Source organism: Ixodes scapularis, unplaced genomic scaffold (assembly GCF_016920785.2).
Source record: "Ixodes scapularis isolate PalLabHiFi unplaced genomic scaffold, ASM1692078v2 PGA_scaffold2__306_contigs__length_199485367, whole genome shotgun sequence".
Taxonomy (NCBI): domain Eukaryota; kingdom Metazoa; phylum Arthropoda; class Arachnida; order Ixodida; family Ixodidae; genus Ixodes; species Ixodes scapularis.
In genome coordinates this window covers 51,527,817-51,554,114 of record NW_024609857.1, presented here as the reverse complement: position 1 = coordinate 51,554,114, position 26,298 = coordinate 51,527,817, and the positions used below count along the sequence as shown (strand labels likewise).

The window sequence follows — 26,298 nt, the reverse complement described above, 5'->3', positions numbered from 1 at the left end:
GTGCCCACCGAAGCACAATACCGATATGCAGTACCAGCGATAGGTGTTCGGAGTGCATTGGGCTGTAGTACGCACGCACTCGTATACCGAAGCAGCCAGCCGTCGCCAGTGGCCGCGCTGACGGCCGCGAAGGCGAGCGCCTGGAGTGGGTCTTGCTTGCGTGATTTCGTGCGGTTGTGTGGCATTTCTGCCCTCGCCGACGACGACGACGTTGTTGGGAAACAAAGACGGGACTGGTCGACGGCGAGCGAAGCCAACGAGGTGCTGCCGTGCTGCTGTCTCGCCTGACGTCTCACCCATATATATAAACGGCGTTTGCCTCTCCCTCTCACCCTGCAGCTGGCTTCCTTCCGCACATAAAAAGAATAAAACAAACAAAGCAAAAACTGTCAAGGTTTCGTTCCTCCTCCTCTCTCTCTCTCTCTCCCTGTTCACTGTTTTTCGCTGTCTGTCGCCTTTAGACGCCACTTGAGATATTGAGTGCGAGCAAGGGACTCGGAGATTTGAACGTCGAGTTGTTCACTGCGTTCCGCCTCTTACTCGATGAACCAGGGTTTAATTCCTCGTTGGGATGGATTATAAAACATTACCGATAACAGCAGCAACATTAACAACAAAGAACAACGATAGGACGAAAAGCGCAAACTTTCTAGTCGAAGAAGTGAGGACATCTCCCACTCGGTCTGTTTGCGTGATGTGCTGTGCTTGTCGTCCTGTTCCAGATAGAGACCAATACTTGGTTTGTTTACTGGCGTAGAGTGTTCTGGACCGCCCGAGGAGTGTAGGAACACAGGTCAGGTGGTTGCTGGATGTACGGCACAGTCTCGTTCTATTCGCGGACCCAAGCTATCCGAACTAAAGCTATATTTTCACTATTTTTACATTTGAAACTTTTATTCGAGATAATATATTATCATTAAAACAAGAAAAAAATATATATAACAGCGTACAGACGCGTCTTACTTTACTAATTCGCATTAACTCTCCGATTACAGGAACATAAAAAAAATAAAAATGATCAAGAAGGTGTTGTCTTTTTAATATGTGCGTCATTTGTGGAAGCAAAGGCGACCTACACATCTTATTGAGAATATCTCGATCTAAGCGAAAGACGACCTGACGTTGATTCGAGGACAAAGCATAAAGTGAATTACTCGAAAACAATATCGGAAAACAAATCGGGAATAAATAAACTGGCATTCGGCTTTTGGATGCGCTACGTTTATAAAAACTGAATTCGATGACATTGGAACTGCGCTTTGATACGGTTTCGTTCGGCTGCAGCACAGGAGAACAGTGCGTTTCGGGGTTGACCTAAAGTGTGCACGCACTCAGTGCCCGGAAGCTGGCTTTGCCTACGCACTGTGGTGTGATATGGAGAAGTATCCAGAAATTTCGGCGACCGGTATATGGCGGAGTATATAAAAATATAATTTGTTGTTTTCTTTTTTAATGGTGTGGAGGTGCTCGAAACGATACTGCAACTTGTTGCGGAAGCAAAGCGCAAGAATAGCCCCCCCCCAAACAAGCTCAATATTGGCTTTAACCCACCCGCATCTTCGCTCGCGAAGCTTACGCGTCACTATACCAGGTCAAAAGAAGTAGATTTTGAGGCCATTAGACGTTAGGTTTGGAAAGCGAATCAAAAAGATAAAAAATGCAAGCGCGAAACAGCTGCGGAAAACGGCGTGTCTCTTTGTTAACGCTGGTTGCTCCTACGTGGATGTAACTAGTACATTTTGCGCACGGTCTCACCCCGGCGATTCGTGACGTAAAGAGAGAGTGAGGGGATCGTGTTAGGCGGTTTTGGTTTTTGCTTTATTTTTAACTTTTAAGACTTCCGTTTGCTGAAATGGTCATTCGCAGCACCAAGTATAGAAGTACCAGATGCGTCTCTATCCCCATCGCTTACTGCATGCTGCGCTTTTTACCCAAGCTCAATGTTTTTAATTGCTGTTTCTTAGACCCTTAGTAGAGCTTGGCGGGGGGAAAGGGGGGGGGGGGGGGGGGTGTTGAGACGAGAAAACCGAGATACACACGAAAGGTTTGCTGCCGTTACTTTTAGAAAGATCATTCCAAGCTGCCAAGAACGATATGCTTAAAACAATGGTTGGGAGTTTGAAACGTCGTCAAGTTTCCGAGCTCCCTTTGAAAGCAAAACTCGTCTTCGGCGATTGTAATAGAAGAGTCTGGATTTGTAATAAATTTTAAAAGAATTGGAATTGATTGTGTTCCGGAGAGCGAGTGATACAGAGACACACGCACACACACGCGCGCGCTCGCACGCACACACACACACACACACACACACACACACACGCGCGCGCGCGCACGCAGACACATGTGTTAACCACAGCAGCTGCCACTACCAGCATGACACGACGATTGTCTGCCTGCCGGTACCTGTCCATTCTCCATATCGGTCAGCTGTTTCTAACGCGCGCCGACGTGTGTCCATGCCATAGAGATCATACATGCAGCTCCAAGCGTACGGGCCAACGGTAGGGCGTACACAAGAGCCGAGCCGTCGTGCTCGCAGCACAGCGTTGCCCGCTTTTACGAGGCATGCAGGGATAGTTCCCCTCGTCCTCTTACTTCCTCCTCCTCCTCTTCGCCCGTAGTCGTCGACGGCCACCGACGCCCGAAACGATCTCGCGAGCACCGCGTGGCTCCGTATCGGCGGCGAGTACCGTCGCCGTGGTTCGGCCGTGATCGAAAACTTCGAGGACTAACAACCGCGAACACATGCGCATGCCATGGAGTCGCCCGTCGCAGGTAAGCGATGTCCGATTGCCGAGCTGTCAGTCGTCGAACAACAAAGGGGGCGGGCGACAAGTTTTCTCTGCAGTAGCGTCGGTCGTTTCGTCCCGTGGCGGGGCGTCGCGCTTTGGCGCGATGTTTTCTTCTCTTCTTGTTTTTCGTACGACAGGGCGATCTCGTTTTCTTTCCACGGAAGTTTGCGAGGGCTTTTGTATCGTGTCGACATCGTAGCACTTCTTGGCTTGGAGAGCTCGGAACGAGTCGTCGTCCTGTGGTCGAGCTAGCGTTTAGCGGCGACCACACCGCTGGGCGTCGAGACACGACAAAGTTGACTGAGAGTTGTTATATTGATGGTGTGTTGGGGCTTCTGAGCGTTCGCTGTTTGGAAACCGCCCCGCGCCTCTCGTCAGCACTGGCGATGTTTGGGGAGTGATACTTCATCGTCTTCTCGATTCGTTTATCGAGTGATGTTGATGGCTCGATAAGCAGTCCTTTATCGGTACTGTCCGTACTAAGCGAAGGGGGTGTCGACCGGGCGGCGCCGGATCGTTTGAAACAAGAAAAAGAAAGTTCGTTAGAGTTGCAGCAGTCGTTGCAGCCGTGGCAGTCAGTGCACGCATCCTGTTTCGTGGGTGTATACGTAAAATTGGTTTCGGGTTTGTGGAGCGCGATCGGGAGATGTTCTGCTTTGCTTTTCCGGTAGTTTTTCCCCCTCTTTTTTTTTCGCGTCGCATCCCGAAGTCTGGTTGTGTTTTGTTCGTTTTCGGTCGCAGTAGCTGAATGTTTTGCTTGGCGACCGAACAGGATACGTTCGTTTTGATCAAATCAAGGAATGTCTGGAACTGGGTGCTGTCAGAATAGTCATACGTACGCGGTTGACGAGAGTTTGAGAACAGGTGTTACACTTTCCTGTCTGGTGGTTCAGACAGCCAGCCACTTCCGCGGCAAAAAGAAGAGAGAGGATTGATTTAGTGAAGTCAATTTCGCTTTGGAGTGCCGTGGTTGAGAATCGAGGTGCATTGTAGAGATGCTGGAATGCTAATTTAACATATTTCATTTTGAGAAACATTAAAAGCGAAATGTGCTAGCTGATAAAATTTTCTTAAACTATCAGCCAACAGAATTCTTCCCAAAAAATCAAGGACCCTAAGGAAACAACTGCTTCATCACAAAAAAAAGGTCATTAAAAAAAAAGGATGTTTTTTTTTAGGTTTTAAAGGGTTGCGACTTTCAGTTACACGTGTAAAGCACGAGTAGGGCCCTGTGCGGATAACAGTTTGATCATTCACAGACTTCGTATCCGCATCCACAGTGTTCTTAAATAACTGTATCCGATCTGCATCCGCAGACTTTGATCCGCATCCAAACTGCAACCACGAAATTCGGAACCGCCTCCAATTTTCAATCCGTGCAATCATTTTTCACCATAAAATTAGGCATGAATAAAAATGAAGAAAAAAAAAAAACAAGCATCTGGATGGTATCCTATAAGCCATCTGCTTACCTTTTTACAAGGAATTCTTTGTGTAAGAATACGGAAGTCGTTTTATCGTATTCTGCTTTATCGTATTTATAAAATAAACGATCATCCTTCCAGGAGAACCTTCGCATCGCTCGAAAGATGATCTCTGTTATTTATTTATTTATTTATTTTACCCTCAGGGCACAAAGGCATTACAGAGGGGAGTGGGGAATAAAAGCAATAAGAATACACAAGGAACAATGAACAAAAGCTCAAACAATAGGGAACATGAGGTTGGTAATAGAATTACAAAAAAGAGAGATTGTCTTGGGAGTCCGTGACACTGACAGTAGATGCGCTCAAAAGGAAGGAAATTTACATTTATTTTCCTTTTTGCTGTGTAAGACCCACTTCAAACAGACGCATATTTCATAAACATGAAAATTGACAAAGGACGGACTAATAACATTGTGTCATTTTATTTAGGCCAAACAATAAAAAAACGTGGGAGAGGAAAGGTGCTCACTGGCTGCAGCAAAATACTCATGTATATGTAGTAAGGCACGGGTACACCTCTGGGAAAATATCACAATATTCAATAATGGCAGCACCTGCTATTGGTTACAGTTTTAAACACGAGCCCTCATCTACATGCTCGGAACCATACAGTTAAAAACAATGCAGCGCTAACTATTGAGAAAAAGAAAATGCACACAGACACGAAACATTTCACTGGTTGATGTTGCTAGAAGAAACAGAATATTGTCAACTCAATTGGATTCAGACTGGTTCGCCTGTCTTAAATTAATACCCGCTAATGAGAAGTTTCTCTCCATTGGTGCACTTGAGATGCTGGGGTGGCATGCACAAACTGCGCTACAACAATGAGGACAGGAAACTTGTGCTAATGCAAGCTCTACCACTCCAGAGGATCAAATTCAGTCTCCTCGATATATACCTCTAGGCGAAGAAGCCACTTGCAAGCTTCTTCTACTTTGTTGTGGCTCGTACGTTGTGGGGTTTCTTTGCCCCCCCCAAACAATGTTTTCCACTCTTTTCCTGCCAAACAAGAACACGCTTCGCAGGATGACTGTTCTGCATTCTTTACTTTTTCTAGAGACTGTGTTTTTGGGGAGACAGAACATTCTTAAGCAATCTTTGGTGAGAATCAAATGGTTATTGTTGTAGAGAACAAATTTCTCCCCGATTTCCATGTTTGGCCCCGCAAATACATTTGATGATGCACTTCATAGTATCACTCATTTATTCACTTTACACTGCACGGTTGCACAAGTTTTTGAGCCACCTCGGCAAAAATTGATCTGAACCCGCAGATGTCTACATCCAATCTCCAATTTACCAAATCTGATTCATTTCTATCCAAATCCGCCAGCTCACTGCAGATATCTGCAGATATGCGGGGCTCTAAGCACAAGTATCGCATCAAAATTGCGTATCTTAAGCAAGAATTGCTGCACCTGTGTGTATTAAACGAGTCAATAGTAATATGAGATAAATCATTACAACCAAGTAAAGTTTACTGCTCACATATTTTCAAACATTATGTATGTGTGTGGGGAGGGAAGGGGTGTGTTGGAATGGTTTAACTTTTTAATCTGAAATTTGTCTACAAACAACGCCATGTTTGTGATGTGTGGTACATGCATAGACACATCACAAACATGGCATAACTGGTTAGTTTGGCAACTGGCATTGTTGAAAAATGAAAAGACCATATGTATTAAGTTCATGAAAGCAATTTTCCATTATAAAAGCATTATTTAGCACCCACATGATTTATTCAAATGGACATAAATAGATAGTGCATGGCTTTTCATTTGACACTTTGCAAAGTTCATCATGAAAGCAATTTTCCATTATAAAAGCTTTATTTAGCACCCATATGATTTATTAAAATGCAGATAAACAGTTTGTGCATGGCTTTTCATTTGACATTTTGCATGTACTGGTAATGTAATGTAATGGCTTGGGACTTCTTACTTAGATAATGAATTTTTACATATTGCACTCTCTTCTTGATTTACTCTAGTCTCTTTTGTGATACACAGTTCATGGTCAATTTCAGCCTTAGTTTTCAGTTTGCCATTGGTTTTCTTCCTATTTATTTACAATGGATATTTCATGCTCTTGCTTGCAGTGCCATGCAGTGATTTCTCTACCCACTTCCTAGGGGGGCTGTAAACCCCCCCCCCCCCCTCCCCCCCTGTTTGTCTGTCGGCACTTCCTGAAAATAATGTTCTGCTGAATGCACGAAAAAACAAAAACAAAAGCAATATTTATTTTGTGCGAAACCATTGTTTTCTTGAGCGCACTGTCTCAAAAGAACAGTGGCATCATAGCAGAAGCTTTTTCCTCGCATCTCCTGCGTGCTGCTTAGCTCCTTTTCTCCTCCTCCCATTGACGTGAAGGAGAACAGTCAAGAGGTTTGCCCGTTGAATATATATTCGTTGTTGACATTCATTGCGGTGTCACAGTATTGAAACCGTGATCGATATTTTCTGATGTTGCTTTTTTCTTTACTTAGTGCTTTCTTAAGGAAATTACGCATTCTTCATTATATGTTTGTACTGAATGTAGAGTTCCAGAGCCTCTGTCGGGCACCACACATGCATCTCTGGGGGGGAATTGAGAAATAAAATTACCTCCCTGTGCTCCCCCCCTTCTCTCCCAGACTTCTGGAAATTCAGACACCACCCCTAATTTCAATTCCTGGGGAAAATCCTGGTGCTATACGAGTGATATCACTGAAGCACCCATTATGCTCTTTGGCAAAGCTTTACAGCTCAAGTTATTGTTTCATGTTTTTTAATCTTCCACAGATGAACGGGAGGATGTACAGAGAAAAACCTTTTCCAAGTGGATTAATTCACAGCTTGCAAAGGTACAAACAACCGTTTTAATTATGTTTGTTGCAAATGACAGGTCAAAGATGTTGTTCTGCTTTCCTCGCAAACCCTTTGAACAAGTGCTTGTCAACCTTCCAGGCTGACCAGCCCCTTGTCAACGACCTCTTCCAAGACTTCAGGGACGGAACTAGACTTTTGACGTTGTTGGAGGTCCTCTGCGGACAGGAACTGGTATGCGCTCCAATTAGTACCATGCAAAATTGAACCCCAATGGGCAAGACAGACTAACAGTCCTTTTTGCGTTGCTAAAGTAAGACCAAGCATTGCCGAATGCTCAGATTTCACCGGAATCTGGTGCCATATGCTGTTTAATCTTACAATGGATTGTGAGGGCACTACAAGCTAAGCCAATTCAGTGCTGTGTGATTTTCACAAGACGTTCGGAAGGGATGGCACAATGTGTAGTGTTCGAATTTTCGCGATACATTCGCAGCATTGAGTCTGCTGGGTTTGCACATAGCGTTTGCCATGGTCTATTGTAAAATGAAACGGCATTTAGCAGTTAGAATATGATGCTGGAGTTTTGAAAGTTACGGCTAGCCTGAGTGAAAAGATGGGAACAAAAAATGGATCTTGCCTACAAGGGGGTGCAATAAGGCAGCGAAAGCAGACGGAGTGCACCTTTTTCTGCCACACCATTCTGATTCCGCTCTTTTCAATGATGGAATAAACGCGGAAGCAGACGTTATCTGCTTCTCATAGACACTGGCACCATGTTTACCCCTAGATGTCGCACAAGAGGAAAAACTCGAAAAAGCAAGTTTTTTTGTTACGACTTGTAACAGAATGTGTTTCGTTCTAGAAACGGGAGAAAGGAAATCTGAGAGTCCACCACATCAACAATGTCAGCCGGGCATTACAGGTCTTGGAAGCAAACAATGTAAGTCAGCTTTCAGATATTCATCCACTGAGCAAAGTGAGAGACCTGCGAGTTTATCATGCCCTGACATATGAACTAATAATAATAATGATGAACGAATGTGTTCTTTTCTTTGAACTCAGGTGAAGCTTGTGAATATCAGCACGAATGACATCGTAGACGGTAACCCCAAACTTACCCTTGGCCTCATCTGGAGCATCATTCTTCATTGGCAGGTAGGGACGCAGTTTCCCAGTAGGATCTAGAGAGAGGGTGATTAGAAAATTATTCATACTCCGGTTATCAACTTCTGTTGGCCTCTCTGTCTTATCAGTGCTTCTCATACTCGAGGTTGCTGTATCTCTATTCTCTGCTGGGCAGGTTGGAATGAGTTACGTTGGCTCAGTTTTGATTGCAGTGTGAGAAGCAATGCCTGCCCCACTTGTGATTTGCACGAAAGAAGAGAAACATGCAGCAATTTGTTTTTTGTGGTCTTACAGTGTGTCTGGTGCCAATATTTATTGAAGACATTGTGCACAGCATGGAGGAAGTGTTTTGTTATGAAAATGTGTGTTTGAATGGATACAAAAGTTCAAGGAGGGTCACACAAGTGTTAGCCATGATGAAGGAGTCGCACACTCGTCCACAATGTTGCATTCATGGCTCATAGTTCAGCCAAAAACAAAGTGTATTGTAAAGCTGTGTGATTAGTTAAAAAAATTGTCTACTTGTCCTTTCTGAAAGTTTATTAAAATAAATTCTACAGCCAGAGTGTGGATAATTTTGGGATCACCCTTTAGGTTTAAGAGCATGTTATCTTAAGAGCTGGCAACAAAAGCTGCATATGCCAATGGATGTGCCTGACTATCCCTGGCTTTTGAAGAACTACTCCAGCCAGAACTGTGTCTTGGTGGAGTTCTAATGCTTTGAAATTGTTGGCATACTTTAATTTGTGCCACTATTAGACAGTTTTAGTACATCGTTCCAATGACTCGAATAACAATCCCGATATTGATGCGATGCATGCGGAAACGCGTTGGCAAAGTATTGGGTGTCGTTATCGGAGATGTCGGGATAATTTACTTAAGCTCCTTACTCTTGAGCTATTCAGCTATAACATTATTGGACATTTTGACATTGTCAGATGAGGAATTCTCAACCTCTATGCTTGTCTTCAACTAAACAGTAGTAGTAAAAAAAAAAAAAAAGTTTTGCTCTTATGGAACATTACTAATTTCCCCTTTGATATGGTGAATTAAAATACCTGGGTGTGCATTTAAGATGTGTTATTTGATAAAATGCACAAATTTCAAATGCAAAAAAGCATATTTTTCTTTTTGGCTGACGACCACATTTTATAAAATCTGCTAAGTCTGCGCAAAATTAAGTTGTATAGATGAAGAGAAAATGTTTTTAGTTTTTGGATGGTGTGTCTTTAAAGAGAGAGAGAGAGAGAAAGAAATATAGAAGTTTTTAACAGAAAAGTACTGATTGTACAAAAACACTTGTATTTTTTTTGCTATTTTTTGCATGTCTTGTGCAAATGTCAGCCCCCCCCCCCCCCCTTTATTTTTTCCCCTCCCCTCCAGACTTATATTTGTGATTTAAAAAAATAATTTCAGTATAGACTGCATCCTCATTACTTGGCCTTTGCCAAAATAAACTTCAGTTTCATTTTTATTTTGCCTTATGGAATTCATTAGAATAAAGTAATGGAACTGTAAAAGATTTGCTTTGTTGCTGGTTTTTTTTTTTGTCGCTTGGTTGTGTTCAGCATGAGGAAATGAATGTGCACACTTCTAGATGCATTCATGTAGAATGTGGGAGTTTATAGAGATGAGTTGATAAAACACCTGATGAGGGACTTAAGAAGACAAAGAACATGTGACCTATGATCAACCTTTGATATATTTTGTTTTCCAATTATTAACTGATTGCAGTAAAGATTGATGTAGCAAAGGTTTGGCTGTATAGTGAAGCAAATATGAATTATGGTTCTGCACTCCATTTCAACATAACTTGGCAAAAGATAAATACCACGGTCCCCACGGGCCAATCAGGGCATCGGAGAAGGGCTTGTGGCAGTGCTCTGTCGGTGTGCACTCCTTCTGTGGATTGCTGTCGTGTGCTTTGCTCTGTTGCACTGATTAGCTCTCAAGGGCTGTAGTGTTTGCCTTTTGCCACTTTTGCAAAGTTATGCTGAAACGAAGTATAGCTTTTGTGCATGCTGATAAAAATACTACGTATATGGTGGATATTTTTCAAAGAAAACAATTTGTCTGCTATAGACAGGTTCTATATCTTTATAAAGAGGCACACTTTTATTGGCATGGTGTTCTATACTAACCTCCCTGCATTATTGAAACTAGCTCTAGGGATGTCTTGTCAAGACCAGTCATTTGATCCTTAGGTAAATTGTGGCTTGGTCCCATTGCTCCCTTCTTCCATGGTTCAGGTGCACGGTGTCCTCAAGAGAGCCTCCAGTGACATTCACCAGACTAATCTGGAGAAAACTCTGCTAGCCTGGTGCAGGGATGTTACAAAAGGGTATGCATAGCTTTTTTGTTTTTTTGCCCCTCATTGTATAGTTTATGCCTGCTGTCGAGACCGGTTATAACGAAGTCAACGGGGATGAAAATCACTTCGCTATATCCACTATTTCGTTATAAACGACTTTGGTTATAACGAAATGCAAAGGGGAATGGGAAATAGTGATTGCTCGCTGTAGCCACTCTTTCGTTATAACCGACTTCGTTATAACCGGTCTTGACAGTATCTGTTTAGTATATCATAACATTTGACTGGCCTTACTTCATCTAAGAAAACCTTGACTGCAACATGTGTGAATGTGCCCAAGTGCACACCAAGCTTTTCTTTTTAAAAAATGTTACATATCACACTGCTTGCACGACTTATACTTGACTGTGGTGCTGCATTCAGGCACATGCAATCCATTAGGTTTACAAGATCTCTCTGCCATTCATGAAGACAATGTTTTTATTTCTTTTAAAGGTACATTGGAGTTGATGTGAGAAACTTCACAACAAGTTGGATTGATGGTTTGGCCTTCAACGCCATCATTCACAAGTTCAGGTGGGTTGCATACACTTCTTTCATTTGTGATAAGTTCCTCTCAAAAGCTCAATGTTTTCTTAATTTTGTGATCTCGACGGCAGATGCCAAGCATGACAATCATTGTGTTCCTAGATTAGGCAGTACGGAAAAAAAGAAGAGTGAAGCAAGCACCACAAAAACACACTTTACTACTACTTCAAAACTACTCTGTTAAGAACTAACAATGTTTACATGCATGACATAGCACATTTTGTGCGAATCGTGAGGATGAGCACGCTTTGCAACATGTAGAGTTATCAGACAAGTCTTTTCCTCTCCCTTTCTAAACCCAAGGCCAAATCTCTTCGATTACAAGAGCCTGCTCAACAAAGACCCTAATTCTCGGCTTGAGCATGCGTTCCAGTTTGCTGAGAAGTTTGTTGGGATTGAGCGGTTACTGGACCCCGAAGGCAAGTCCTGCAGATGAAATGTTTACCTTTTTAGAGTGTCTTTAATGCTTTTGGTGTATTTTTTTTTGTGATTGTACAATGCTGCAATAATTGTAATGGGGGGGAAAAAAGCAATGTGTGTAAGTGGCATTCTAAAAAGCACTTTCTACCTATTATTTATTTAAAAAAGATACTGCAGGTGTTTCACTTAGGCCCCTGCAGAGCAGGGGTTCAAAGCAGTGAATACCTGACATAAGAACTTAAGTAACACAGATCCACCTTTGTTTCACACTTGCAGAACAAAAAGCATTAGTATGCAAAACTATATTTAATATATGGTATCCCAGTTAATGTGATAAAAACATAAAACAAGCTTTGTTATTTCTTTATCAGCTCAGCCAATTGTCTACTGATAGTTAAACTACAATGCATGCCTTAATCACAATGATAAAAAACATGTATAAAACACTGGGAAAACAAAGGAAATATGATAAAAGGCCTATCGTGTACGGTTTTGTTGATGTAATGAATGGTGAAGATACAAGAAGAGTTCTATAGTCTGTTTCTTGTCGGAATTGAACGTTTGTCACACATGATAGCGAATGTCGACGAACATTGTGGACTGCATCCATCGTCAACTGCGGGACATCTGGAAACACGGTGTTCCTTCGAATGAAAGAAACATGATTCTGACAAGGGGATTAGCTTGGTGCTTGGCAGTTCCATTGGGCAAATGAAGTTAATGTTTTGTGGTCGGAGGTAGGCTAATGGGGAACAATGCATTTTTTCAGATGTGAACACCCTCCACCCTGACAAGAAGTCTGTTATGATGTATGTCATGTGCTTCTTCCAAGTGCTGCACCAGCAGAACACACCTCTCCGAAAAGGAAGCTCGTCAGATTACTCGGACAGCGAATCTTCGTTTCATCAGGTATGCATTGATTACGGAAGTTTTTTTTTTTCAATTAGGCCAGGCATTAACCTTTCGAAGGTATGGGTGTCAACATAGGCACTTATCTGGTTCAACCCGAGATATGAAAGTTCATCCCTTGCTGGCAGTTGATAAATTGCAAAGAATGGAGGTTACTGAACCTATCGGCAAGGTAATTTCTTCCTTGCATTGTGTGCTGCAATCCACGCTTAGCTTGGGGCCACTTTGAGGTGTGCCAAGTTATGCCGTCCGAAGTAAACTTCTTTTTGCTCCAAATACAAGATGCATTAGTAGTTTTTTTTGTAATACTAAAGGGATCAATGGCCGAGTGGGCTAACATGTGTTAGCTTGGAGCGTGGAGTGAAAGCTTGTGCTGCAGAACCTCCTGGGTTCGATCCCCAGCCCCTGCCCGTTTCGATCATGATGAGCTTTGTACCAGCAACCGTTAGTGTAATCGCTACTGCATGGTGCACGTTAAAGACCCCAGGTTAGCGGTTGTACTGCACTTGCTAAATTGCTCATCTTCAGCTGAGAGACAGGTCACCCATTGAGGCATAACAACTTCAAGGCTGTCTAAATATACAAGCAACACAGTTGTTTTTTTAAAGTGCAGATCTTAGGTTTTTGTTTCTGTGTTTTGCGGCGTCGCCGTTGTCGTAACTGCGCACGTTGCATTATGGGATATCGCAGACGTACACCAATTCACTTCCCCGCTAAATTGAGCGAAGAAACTGAATTGGTGTGTACGTTTGTGACATCCCATAATGGAACACTGCGCATTCAGTTCCCCCTCTAAATTTAACGGTAAAACTGACTTCACATGACCTCAACACCAATTCAGTTTCCCAGCTCAATTTAGTGGGGAATTAAATTGGTGTTGAGGTCACGTGATGTCAATTTTACCGCTAAATTTAGCGGGGAAACTGAATTTGTTCACCAATGACGTGACACGAAGTCATGTGACATCATTTTCCCCGTTAAATTTAGCAGGGAAACTGTGGGAGGAGAGGAGGGTTCTCTGTACCCTTTCCTCCTCCTTCATACCCTCGCTTTCCTCCACCTGAGTGCCCTCTTATCACTGTATATCACAAAATCAAAATACCTCAAGAGCTGCGCTCTACTTTTGCGTTGCAGGGATTTGCAAACGTCTTTCAATTGTTTTATAATACTAAAGGCCCATTCACACTCTTGCGACCGAGTACGACCGAGTGAAACCACACCGGTTTTTAAGCCTCTTGCAATCTCTTAGGACCAGCTCCGCTGTATTGCATCCGGCCCTAAGAAGTCGTAAGAGGCTTAAAAACCGGTCTGGTCTCTCTCGGTCGTACTCGGTCGCAAGAGTGTGAACAAGCCATAACACGTAATATTTGTACGTTGACATTGCACTTACATTTTGTGACTTCTTTGAAGTTACCATGGAGCCCATTTCTACCAATGTACTGGCTGATGTTCTAAACACAGCTGTAAAAGTTATCCCTGAAACATAATTCATTTGCAGTTGCAGTTACATGAATAGAAATATAATAAAATGAAAGGTACAGTGACACTAACAAGTGCCTAGTTGCATTTATGGTTACTCATAAAAAGTAACGGTAATTTTTTCTAATACAAGTTATAGTTGTGCTTATAAAATATTCCAATGATGTCAAAGAACTGTGCGATTGCTGACTAATGGCTCCCATTCAAACCCGGAAAGGGTATTGGCATAGTTAATTTTTTTTTTTGGCGCTTTTCTTGGAAGAGCTTGAGCCAGTATGAACCGATTGCCCCCGAAAGGCGTGTTTGGCTATTTGTCAATATAATTCTAGAAAGTAGCTGTGATTGAACTTTTCTTACAAATTACTCCAAAGTCATTACTGAGTTACAGTTACTGAAATTTCATTCTTACTTGGAAAGTACTTAGTTACTGGAATTGTAAGCAGTATCAGTAACTTAAATACCTATGATTAGTTAGTTCAACCATTGGAGTAGGTTGCAAGTAGAAGAAAACATCACATTTTCAGAACTACAAAGCTAATGCACTGCTTCTCTCAGTCCAAATTTTTATGTACAATGTCGTGCTGTATTGCTCTTTTCGAGCACCACATGCACTCGAGTGAGCGCATGTATTGCTCTTTCCAAGCACCACATGCACTCGAGTGAGCGCTTTTTGTCCAGTTTACATTATTTCTTCTTTCGCCTGATAAGGAGGGCTGACGAGATTAGTGGCGCTGGCGCCGCTTGAAGTAGTCTGGGCTCTGCATGCATACGTTGGCTCACTGTCAGAAGTGGAACTTAAACTTCAGGTTGTACAGAACCGAAGCGGCTTCTTGTTTAGCCTGTAAAACCTCTGTTCTGCATTAGACGCCAGGAAAGGTTGTCCTCTGGATAGCCGAGGAGCGCTCAGAATGCCAAGCACGCAGGTGGGCTGCGCTGTTATCTTGGATGTTTTTTGTCTGCATTCCTTGGGTTGCCCTTGACTTCCTAAGATTCTTCTGAGCTGTGACATGCTTTGGATATCCAAGGAACATGTCTTAAACATTCTTATCTTTTTGATGCATTGGTTCTCCTGGCATTCTGCTTTATTACCAGCGGCTGAAAAGCACTGTGTGTAACGTGTAGTACCAGTGTGTGTAACGTGTGATATACCAGTTTGTTTGCACATAAGGGGTGTTACAAACATCCTATCTATAGCTTTCTTAATTAGGTTTGATTCCTAATGGTTACTGGAGTTCAGCATAAGATAAATTATTATGCTACAAAATAGGATTATTTGGGCACATCTGTAAATGATGACTTAAGCTTTCGAGACTGAAGCTTTTGCCGGTGGCAGTTAGACTAAAATGTCCTGTAAGTTTTCTGACTTATATAGAATAAAAGTTGGTTTAATTCTGCTTCAAATTGAGCGGAGCAGAGAAGGAGGCAAATTTACTCTGGTAAACAAAGAAGATCATGTCCAATTTGCACAACTTCAAAGAAGTGAAAACTTCACAACGAGCTCACAAGGCTTGCCTTGTCCTTCTGACACGACTGGAATAGTCGGAGCAGTTTATTATTTCATATATCGCTACATACTTCAAGAGCTAAGTATAATAACAAACTAAGGAGTATACTGTATTTACTCGAGTAATAGCCACACTATTAATGAAGAAAACCTGAGAGTTCGCTTTCCCGCAGAGCACGCGAATTGTCAATCACCGCAATCGACAGCATGATTCCATTAGTTTACAGGACAGAGATAACGTCTTCGCACGAAGATACTATCTGTGAAGATTGCATTTGTATGAAGAATCATGTTCTCGATCTAGTTATTCGCTGCATAATTTATGCGCAACGCGATGATTGGTTGTATATGTGTTTTGCGGGAAAACAGACGCAAGGGCCTTGTTCATAAATAGAGCGGCTATTACTCGAGTAAATACGGTGTATATATTTTTTTTAATTTTATGGGGAGGTACATATAACAACTGTCTTCAAACAAACTTTGCAACTTCTTTGGAATCGTCGGAGCAATCAGTCCCGGCTTTAGGGGTGGGCCACCTGGGCGGTCGCACAGGGCGCCATCAGTAGGAAAGCGCCGCCGTGCCCCCCTACTGATTTTTTTTTGCTTTTTGATTTAAGGGGGGACACTAGCAGAAAAACGAAATTCTGCAAAAAAGTTGATTTTGAAAATTGCCATATTTACATCCGCCACCATCTAGAAAGTATTCCCAGAAAGTTTTATTTGTATACAGTGCATAGTTATTTTTTTATAAATTATTTTCAGTCCACCAATGTTAAAGAAGGTAGAGGTTCGAGCACTTTGAATGCGTTTTTCTCTAATTCACCTTTTTGGCGTATATTCCACCTTTATAAAACCATTGTTTCAGTATGAAACTATTGAGAGACTTAATATTTGTGCCTTATATGCTAAAATTTTATGGAGCCGGTTAGAATGAACAAAAATTTTTTTTTCATACATTTTTTTTTACCTGAAAATGCATATTTTCTTAAATTTCTGTTCATAGTAACCAGCAACAATCATCACCATTTCTCATTGATAGATTTATTGAGCAGATTCCATTCAAAGCTATGCTTTACTTCGTTCTGGGGGTATAAAATTGGTTCACAGCTGAAGCTTTGCATGCCCTTCTTTTATATGGCTGCAAACACCACCTGAAAATATTGTGCCGATTAAGTGAGCGGTTCAAAAGTTGACATTTCCAGGTAGTGTCCCCCCTTAAATGATCACAGCGCCCAACACGACGCTATATGCTCGATCGCCGTTAATTTCTGGAATGCGGCTTTCGGCTGACAAAACGTTCATGTTGGGCCACTATACTGTACTAACAACGTGATGTCGTACCTAGTAGATGTGGGCGTATAAAAAGGGAGGGAGGGGATGGTGCCACAACTGAAGTTTGCCCGGGGTGCTTAATGGTGTAAGGCCGGCCCTGGAAGCAATTCATTATATATTAGTTATTTTTCATACTTATAACCAATTCTAGCACCCACCTTTCTTGAGAAAAATACCGTAATATCCCGAGCAAGTGCCCGCTCTAAATTTGAAGATAATCATGTAAAACTGGTTGAAGGTCAGCAATATGTAAAGATATGTCCTTTGTATATTTCTTGAATGTTACAAAATTGAAAGGTGGGCACTTTTCGTGGAATGAGCGGATGCGCAATATTTTACAGTATACCTAAAAATTGTCTGCATATTCAAATTGGATACAAAACCGAAATTTTTGGGTATAAAAAATGAGTTGCACTCTAGAATCGGGTGCCTGTTACAATTGGCTAAGTATGGTACTTGAACAGCTCAATGTAATAACTACCTAAGAACAATTTTCTTTTTGTCTTTCATTTGTTGAAGTTTATGAAGAGGTTCCTGTGCACAAACAACTCTTTGCTACCTTTAGTCTGAGTGGTGCGGTGTACTGGTGCTTACTGCTACCGTCACTGTGTAAAGGGCTGTCTAGACAGGACACATCTTTTTAAGTTCACAGCATTTGCTCCGTCTGAAGTGGACATTTCCCTCCATTTCTGGCCCATTTGGGGACATTATTCTCGCCGGGGCTTAAGCTACCCTCCGCCTCTGTCCTTGGACAAAGCCTCGAAGCGTTCTCATGCACTGGGTTCGGACAGTCACTCATACGCTCCACTGGCTGTTGTTGATCCCCAATCTTCTGAAAACAAGAAAGGGGAGGAGACAACAGTAAGAAAGCGAGGAGGAAAGCCATGCTGTTTGCATCGTTAAAGTTGTCACTAAAAACATGCGCGTGCTGCAACATTGAAATTCTTTGAGAAGCAAGCACATTCACCTATTTTTTGGCATTTGCTGTGTCCCGTGTGGTCAGCCCTTTACCCGACAGTCAAATGTGTTCTACTCGGCAGCAGCAGCATCCTGGAGGAGCCACAGCGCGAGGGGTCACAAATGTGAACAGCTACCAGAGCAGCCTGGAGGAAGTGCTGACCTGGCTGCTGGAGGCAGAGGACCGCCTGGTCAACTTGCCTCCCATTGGCGGTTCAGTGGCTCAAGTCAAGGACCTGTTTCACGCACACGAGGTGAGGGCATTGGCTCGTCTCCCGCTCCACGCAGCTGCTGTGGCCTAGTACTGCGGTGCCCAGGCCATATCTCCGACGGACGTGTAAAGCGTCCCATACGGTCGTGTTTTGTTAACAGGGACACCTTCATTCCCCAGAAAAGTTTTTCATAATTTGAGCCATTCATAATAATGAATGAAGGCTAAAATCACAAAAAAACAACAGACAACTAGCCATCCTACAAAAGACTGTTTATTTAGGGAAAAAGCGCCGAAACTTTATCTCACAGTTGATTTAGTGCCTGCTTTCTTATTGAAAAAGCTTAAGAAAAAGCCTAAGATATCAGCTACCTGTAAGGCCCATTCCCCCTGTCTCTCCATCGCATAATGAACAGGTGCTAAAGGCACCTCGCAGAAAGCTCTCTCCGTCTGCTTTTGTTTTATGCTTGTCATGGTCTCTCACTGCTTTGGCTTCAGGGCCGATTATCTTACCTAATTTTAAGTGGTGAGAGCAGTTTATTTTTATTTACGAGGGGAAAACATGATTTTTCAATTGTCATGAGGTCTGTTATTTGTGGCCGTGACACACATAGGCAGAGGAGGACAATTAAACCCTCTGGTAGGAAAGTCCTGCAAAATCTAACCATTGTTCTGTGCTCAGGTTTTATCTCTTTGTCAGGAAGGATATTCAAAAGTAGAAAATTGTGAAACTCTGGGTGTATGTATCTTGTGAACCAAGGGCTTCACTAGCCTCTATTTTGTTTCATTTGTGGACTGTCTTGAGGATGCTTGTGTCCACAATAATGAGACAAAAATGTATCTGTTTACTCAATTCATTCTCAGACTAGCTGTCCATAAGTCTGGACTGTGGGTTTTTATATTAACGAAGTAGAATTGTATATTTTTTATTTAATTTACTTTAAGTTGCTTAGGACATTATATGAGGGGGGATACAAAATTTGATGACACAAAATACAATATGCAATAATGCACTTAGTATTACACAAAAAAAAAAAAAATTGAATCTAGAAAAAAAATTGAGAAAGAATAGCAATGTTCATAAGTGCAATACAAAGAAATTCACATGCACACATGCATTATTCATGAGTACCGCAAAGTAATTAACCACATGGAATTTTGAATTCTGTTCTATCTGTAATTTCCACAATATTATGGGGCAGAAAGTTCTGCGCGTAAGCCACAAGCTGCAACGAGTAGTTGAGAAATTGGTTCGTACAACATTTCTGTAAGCAGATTTTGTGAGGACGGACTTGTCCAAAAAATATGCGATAAGTAATAATTGTTTGGGGACGAACCTCGGACGGATTGGTCTCCGATCCGTCCCCGTACATATTAATGGATTCATATTAACGAGACGCAACTGAGCTGCACATGCATCAGAGAATTTCTGTAACAGCTGCGAAGTATTTTGGCCCTGGCAACTGGTAGTAGAAGGGCCATCCCAGAAGACACGCGCACTTGGGCCAACCCCTGCCAGCCATGGTTTCCATTGGCCGATAGACTACAGAGCGAGTTGTAGTATAGCAGGCGTGCACCATACTACCTTTGCTGCTGTGCAGCTGCTCAGATCGCATTGATTCGCAGCATTCTGTAGTCGTGGCATAACCAGGCTGAAGTCGAGGGGGCAAGTGAGAGACGCAGTAAGTGCACTGTTTAGGGACTCATTCCGGGCACTCTACCACTACCAGCCCAGCTCTGTGATGTATGTATGTTGGAGCTCTGCCTCGCTGCAGTTGGGTCCATGCAAAGACCTGTTCAATTCCTCAATCTGTAATACCTTTGCTCGTAACAATAAAAAAAAAAATGTTTTGTCGGCTTTTTTTGTTTTTGAAGTTCCGTTAGAAGAGGCCACTGACATGTCTAAGGTGGTTCTTTTGTGACCGCAGACTTTGTTGCTGCATGCACTGCTCTTCTTTCCCGCCAGGATTTCATGCTTGAGCTGACGCAAAACCAGGGCCGAGTTGGGGAGGTGCTCCAGGAGGGCCAGAAGGCCATCCGGGGAGCGGGCGTCTCTCCGCAGGAGAGGGAGGAGATCAAGGTGCAAATAGACCTACTCAACACGCGCTGGGAGAGCCTCAGACACAGTGCCATGGACCTGCAGACCAGGTGGGTGCCGTCGACACTGCTTTTACCCTCTGAAAGGTCCCATTCACGCCGTAGCATAAGACTATGTTGGGTGGGTTTCGTCAAAATATGACTGCAAGTTACCGTAAAACGAAGTCTTCTGGAAGCTGCAGAGTGGCATCCTGGAGGGGGTCAGAGGTGTTAGAAAGTTTTCTCGGACATTCTTTTTTTAGTGTTATTTACCAGCTTGAACCATTTTTGTATTTTGTCAGTAACCATGGCAACCTGAGGTTGCATTGATTGGTTATTAGGGTGACTCGTAGTCGTGTCGTGAGGTAAACCTCCGTAACATAGCCGTAATCAAATGCCTCTGTCTGAATGGGCCTTGGCTCCCCTGTTTTAGGTTTGACTCATTTGCGAGCAGAGATTGAACAATGCTAAAAGCAAGCGAGCGAAAAAAAGGCCAAAGAAGAGTCCAGCGGGGAGCCGCTGGACTCTTCTTTGGCCTTTTTTTCGGGGAGTGACAGGCTGGTCAAATTTGGTGACATTCTCGATCACTACACTGGCGAGAGGTTACGCTATCCACCCGCGCACCCCTCGCTGGACAAGAGGACGTCGGTGGCATGGCGCCGCCTCCAGACGGGCTCCTTCCCGAGCCCCTCCCAACTCAATAAATGGTACCCCGACAAGTACAAGCCAAACTGCAAGCTCTGCGGCGGCCACGCCAACCTCCGACACATGGTGTGGGAGTGCAGCAGGATCGACCGCAAGTCTCACCCCCTACTGGAGAAGATCGACAACCAGGAGAGCTGGGAAACCCTACTCCTCTGCTCCGACCCCTCGGTGCAGAACCAACTAGTCCAGCTGGCCGAAGACGCCGCCAAAACCCAGAGGGTTCAGGCCGCCGTCTGAGGGGTGGCTAGCGGGGCGACCCTAGGGGTCTCCCGTTCAGTCATTAACCCATGCTTGGGCAAATAAATATTGTTTACTACTACTACTACTAATTGATTTTTAATAATATTCAGACCTGTGTACATTGTGTCGCTACATGCAACCTAAAAAAAACAAAAACTGATGGAGTCCAGGCAAATAAAAGTTTGTTGGTGGAAGTCTTCGGAAATGGAAAGGGCTTATTGACACATGAGTTTTCAGTGTGTCTTGTGTCCTCACCTACTATGTTCAGTAATCGTCTAATCAAAAAAGAAAAGTGTGTTGTTCAGTGGTGAGATGACCCCAAACCTCGTGGATTTCATATCTTCGTCGTTTTTCCTGTCTGTTGACTGCAGGTTGCATGAGGCTTTGATGAAGATGCAACAGCAGCAGCAGAACTCGCTGAGGCAGTGGCTGACGGAAACCGAAGATCGGATCAGCAGGTTCGGCGAACCAGGCCCAGACTTGGAAACAGCACGGAGGCAGCTGGAGCAACATAAAGTGAGTGTGCATGCAGCTTCATGTTGCATACTGGTTTACATTTTCTCCTTTTGTTATGTTTTTGTATGCATTATGGGGGACATCTTATTTTAGATGGAAAGAAATATGCTTTTTGTGAGCTGCAATGTGCTACTGTGTGGCTTCTCTATACATATTTAGGTATACTATTCTGTGCATTGGTTTTGTGGTGCATTGTTTAGCAACTGGCAGAGTTAAATTTCTCGTGCACATATATATAAATCTTTAATGTGCTATTACGGGGGGGGGGGGGGGGGGGGACATAAACCTAAGTTTCAAAATTTTTTGAAAAAATTTAATTTTCAATTTTAAGGTTTCTGGTTTTAGAAATTAATTGTACACCCTTACACTAAATTTTATAATCATGCACCATATAGTTATGCTGATGTAAAATATTTTCAACAGATTGTGAGGCAGTAACAAAGTAAAAAAGTTCAATGTTTAAATTATTATGCAATTAAATGCAAAGGTGCAAGCGAGCTGGACAAGAATGACGAAAGTAATCCCTGGAGAAGGGGAACAAGAGGGACAAAGGACAAACATAAATCTCCAAACACAGCTAGGTGACTGGTGAGCGACCGAAAAAATCCGCCTGGTCCGGTTATTGAACCCGGGACCTCTCCATTACAAGTGGAGCGCTGTAACAACTGAGCTAACCAGGGGTTAGACGTCAGTAGAGCAAACGGGTTTTATCAGCTGCCACCAGTCGAACACCAACAAAGGTGAAGCTTGCAATTTGATGTTATAATTATGCAATTAAATGCAAAGGTGCAGGCGAGCTGGACAAGAATGACGAAAGTAATCCCTGGAGAAGGGGAACAAGAGGGACAAAGGACAAACATAAATCTCCAAACACAGCTAGGTGACTGGTGAGCGACCGAAAAAATCCGCCTGGTCCGGGTATCGAACCCGGGACCTCTCCATCACAAGTGGAGCGCTCTACCAACTGAGCTAACCAGGGGTTAGACGTCAGTAGAGCAAACGGGTTTTATCAGCTGCCACCAGTCGAACACCAAGAAGGGTGAAGCTTGCAATTTAATGTTATAATTATTATGCAATTAAATGCAAAGGTGCAAGCAAGCTGGACAAGAATGACGAAAGTAATCCCTGGAGAAGGGGAACAAGAGGGACAAGGGACAAACATAAATCTCCAAACACAGCTAGGTGACTGGTGAGCGACCGAAAAAATCCGCCTGGTCCGGCAAGCTTCACGCTTGTTGGTGTTCGACTGGTGGCAGCTGATAAAACCCGTTTGCTCTACTGACGTCTAACCCCTGGTTAGCTCAGTTGGTAGAGCGCTCCACTTGTAATGGAGAGGTCCCGGGTTCGATACCCGGACCAGGCGGATTTTTTCGGTCGCGCACCAGTCACCTAGCTGTGTTTGGAGATTTGTGTTTGTCCTTTGTCCCTCTTGTTCCCCTTCTCCAGGGATTATATTCATTATTCATCACGCTTTATATACCCCATCTCCAACGTCGTCTCTACAAAAAAAAAAAAAAAAAAAAAAAACATGACAAGACCCGGCGAACGTAGGTGAAAACATTACTGAACACGAAGAAAGGGTTTGACCTTCAAAGGTGCGTTCCCTCTAACAAATCACTCAGCCCAAAGAAACAATACTATACACTGCTATCAGCCGGAACTCGGGCCATCTCCAAAAACTCGATTTTAAGCACCCCTTTTGTTTCAAATCTGTGATGCTTCACGACGGGGGGGGGGGGGGGGTGGTGGTGGTGGTGGTGGTGGTGGTGGTGGTGGTGGTGGTGGTGGTGGTGGTGCTTAGGTCTGAAGGACACTAAATGCTACAAAATTTTAGCAAAGAAATATTACTTTATTTATATTTTAAATGAAATAAAAGGTAAAATAGAACACAGAAGATACAACAAATACGGGTGATTGTCACTCTACTTGCCGGCTCAGTTCACAGCACACCGTGCAGCATGTTTCCCTCAATCACTTTCACTCGACGACGAGTCCTTGGTGCATCCAACCAAGCTACTGCTACTTCAGTTCCTCTCCTTGTCTCTTAAGAGGTCGCCCTCAGATCCAGAAAACTGTTCGTTATACAACACTTCTTGAAAGACTTAACCACGACGCGCTCTTGAAAATCAGCTCCCGCTGCTTTCTTCATTGAATCACGCAGGACCTGTCCATGCGAAATTTTCAGCAGCGCTGTGATTTTTATTTTTATTCGCAAATGAGATCTCTGTTCTTCTGAACTTGAACGTATAAGAAGTTCTTTTAGCACTCATGTTGACACGAGACTGATCAAAGACCGATCAGAAGCCGCCGAAACGAAACAAAGATGGCTCACCGACGCCAATGCAGTCGATGCTCCTCGAGAAAAGAAGGAGAAAGAACAAGCCAACTCGCCTACTCGCTCGGCTCGCGTCTATGTGAGTGCGCGATTCATGTGTCGTCATCTATCCAGTGACGTTGAAACTTATTAATGCGAAAGCATGAACTGTCTCATGGAGCGAGCCGACGTCATCAGTTTCCCTGATCCCAAAGGTCCGGTTGGCTGGCGTGCGGCGACGAGGCTCCCATTGGCCGCTGCACGCGTCAGTTTCAATGACCACCGCCAGATGGTGCCGTGTGTCCGTGCCACCAGTGCGCCGATAAAACTAACCGCTGCAACCCCATGCCACTAGGGGCCCCACGCTGGTTAAAATGGACATGTTGGCGTGTGCTCGGAGGCTTCTGCTCATCTCGCCACCGACCAACATGCCACCACCTCCATTATCCACATCGTCGGCGGTGCTTCTGCTCGTCTCAACGCCCACGAGCATGGCGTTGCCTCTAGCATCCACATCGTCGGACATTCATGCTTTTGCGTTCACAACTCATAAGAAGTGCTTAGGTGTACCTTTAGCCTTTTTTTTTCCAATTCTAATTGTGGCGTTTAATGGAAAATTACTTTTTGCAACTGCCGTGCTGCATCACATGAGCCGCGGAGGTTTCGACAGGCACAGTCTTTTGTACTCCAAGTTACATTAGATAATAAAATTATTTTTGTTATTGTTTCGATTATTATTGTTGATCATTCTAAGAAATGAGTTCTGTTGTACTATCACTTGTTGTCATTTTAAGCCATCATGGGCCTGACATTTTATATATCAGCTCATCTTTCAAGAAACCCTTTCTGTTGCAGAAATTGCAAGACGACATTGAAAAAGAGCAACAAGTTGTCAACTCATTGTCGCACATGGTCGTTGTTGTCGACGAATCAAGTGCTGAAAATGGTACGTTGCCATGATGTTACCCTCCTCTTGTTCTTTCTGTCTGCAATCTTTTTGAGATGGTAGCTTGCAGGGGAGGGTTGGCTTCACATCTTAAAAGTATCGATAGCTGAGTCTTTCTGAGGTGTTTGCTTCTGTACTGTGCTTGCTCTACTTGCAAACTGGCAACCTATAAAGGACATAACAAAGGTTTTTGGTTGCACCTGAAATGGTTTCTGATTAATTTGTTTCTCGCTTACCGTCTTGTCAATTGGGACAGGATTCAGAAATTTGTCTCAGCGTTATCTTGTCTGGACGTCGTCTCAGCGGCCCAAAGCAGCTATTGATTGCAGTAATTTTTCCTTTTCCTGTTTTGCTATTTCTGTGACTAAACTCTGTCAACCTTGACTAAGCAGGTTATTTCTTGCAAAAAGATAACTTTTTTTTCTTAGATTAGTTAAAGGGCGGGGTCGTTTAATTGTTGGAAGTGTGCATAGTCGGAGGAGGAAAAGGAGTCTGAGTTTCCTAAGTGCTCTTTCTCGTGAAAAAAAATCACATATAAACAAAAAATGATGCCTATTTTATGCTTCAGAGTTACGAAGCACTTATGAACATTATATCATTAGCCAAAGTGATAAATAATAATCTTTTAGAATCTTTGAAGTTTTTTTGTTTTGTTCTTATCAAAAGTTTGATTCATGTGCTTTCGTAATTAACCTGTGGCGAATTCCCTCGAAAAACTGATTGAAGCAGTTTGCTAGAGGTATCTAATTGATCCATCAGACTTACGCTGCCATTATGGGTGTGTGTAATCCGTGGGGACATTACTTTTTTTTTCACCAGCTTTCACGGCCCTGGAAGACGAGCTGGCTGCCCTGGGGGAGCGCTGGTCCAAGGTGTGCCTTTGGGTAGAAAACTATGGTGCCAAGCTCCAGCGACTGCTGGGCACACTTCAGCTGCTGAGCACTGAGGAGCCCCGGCTTCAGCAGTGGCTGCTCATGCAAGAGGCCCAGCTGTGTAAGATGGAGAAGTCTGACATGACGAAGGCGAGCATGCAGGAAGTTCTGGACATGGTCAAGTGCCTGCAGGTTTGTAGGTTTCTTTTGCAACGGCTCATTCATTAATTTGATTGCCTTTGTTTAGAGCACTTTGAGGTGTGCCCTTTTGCAAGCAAAGACAGCTCATGTAAAAGAAACTTATCTTAATCCGACGGATAAGGTCGGTATACACAGAACGCGTTTGCACAGCATTTTTTGGGACATGTGGCAAACTTTGCAGTTATTTCTTTTTTTAAAAATGTTTTGGGTTATACGGATAGAAATTGAGGGAGAGTACATTCAAACCTGGGACTATATCGAACCTGTTTACATCGAAATATTCCTTATATCGAACAATTTCTGTACACAGTAATGTTACTGTGATAATATATAGCAAAAACTACAGTTACATCAAACAAAAATAGCAGCTGCTACCGATATATCAAACTGCCAAGAGCGCCGTTTAAAAAAAAAAATTGGCTTGCTCTTTATGTTTATACAGCCTTGATGGAGATGCGCCTCAATGGGTAATCGGTCTCTTAGCTGTAGATTGGAAATTTGGC

The 26,298-nt window shown here is 43.2% G+C and overlaps 1 protein-coding gene across 1 annotated transcript in view; it reads left to right on the top strand.

The window, feature by feature from the left end:
* LOC8023908 (dystrophin) overlaps positions 1 to 26,298 on the top strand; it is a 502,903-nt gene that overhangs the window by 33,263 nt on the left and 443,342 nt on the right. Inside the window, 13 exon segments of the mRNA XM_040499676.2 lie at positions 7,063 to 7,124; positions 7,228 to 7,320; positions 7,952 to 8,029; positions 8,152 to 8,244; positions 10,464 to 10,555; positions 11,021 to 11,101; positions 11,417 to 11,532; positions 12,303 to 12,442; positions 17,798 to 17,968; positions 19,892 to 20,073; positions 21,318 to 21,462; positions 24,632 to 24,722; positions 25,542 to 25,786. Of these exon segments, the coding sequence (XP_040355610.2) occupies positions 7,063 to 7,124; positions 7,228 to 7,320; positions 7,952 to 8,029; positions 8,152 to 8,244; positions 10,464 to 10,555; positions 11,021 to 11,101; positions 11,417 to 11,532; positions 12,303 to 12,442; positions 17,798 to 17,968; positions 19,892 to 20,073; positions 21,318 to 21,462; positions 24,632 to 24,722; positions 25,542 to 25,786 (1,589 nt within the window).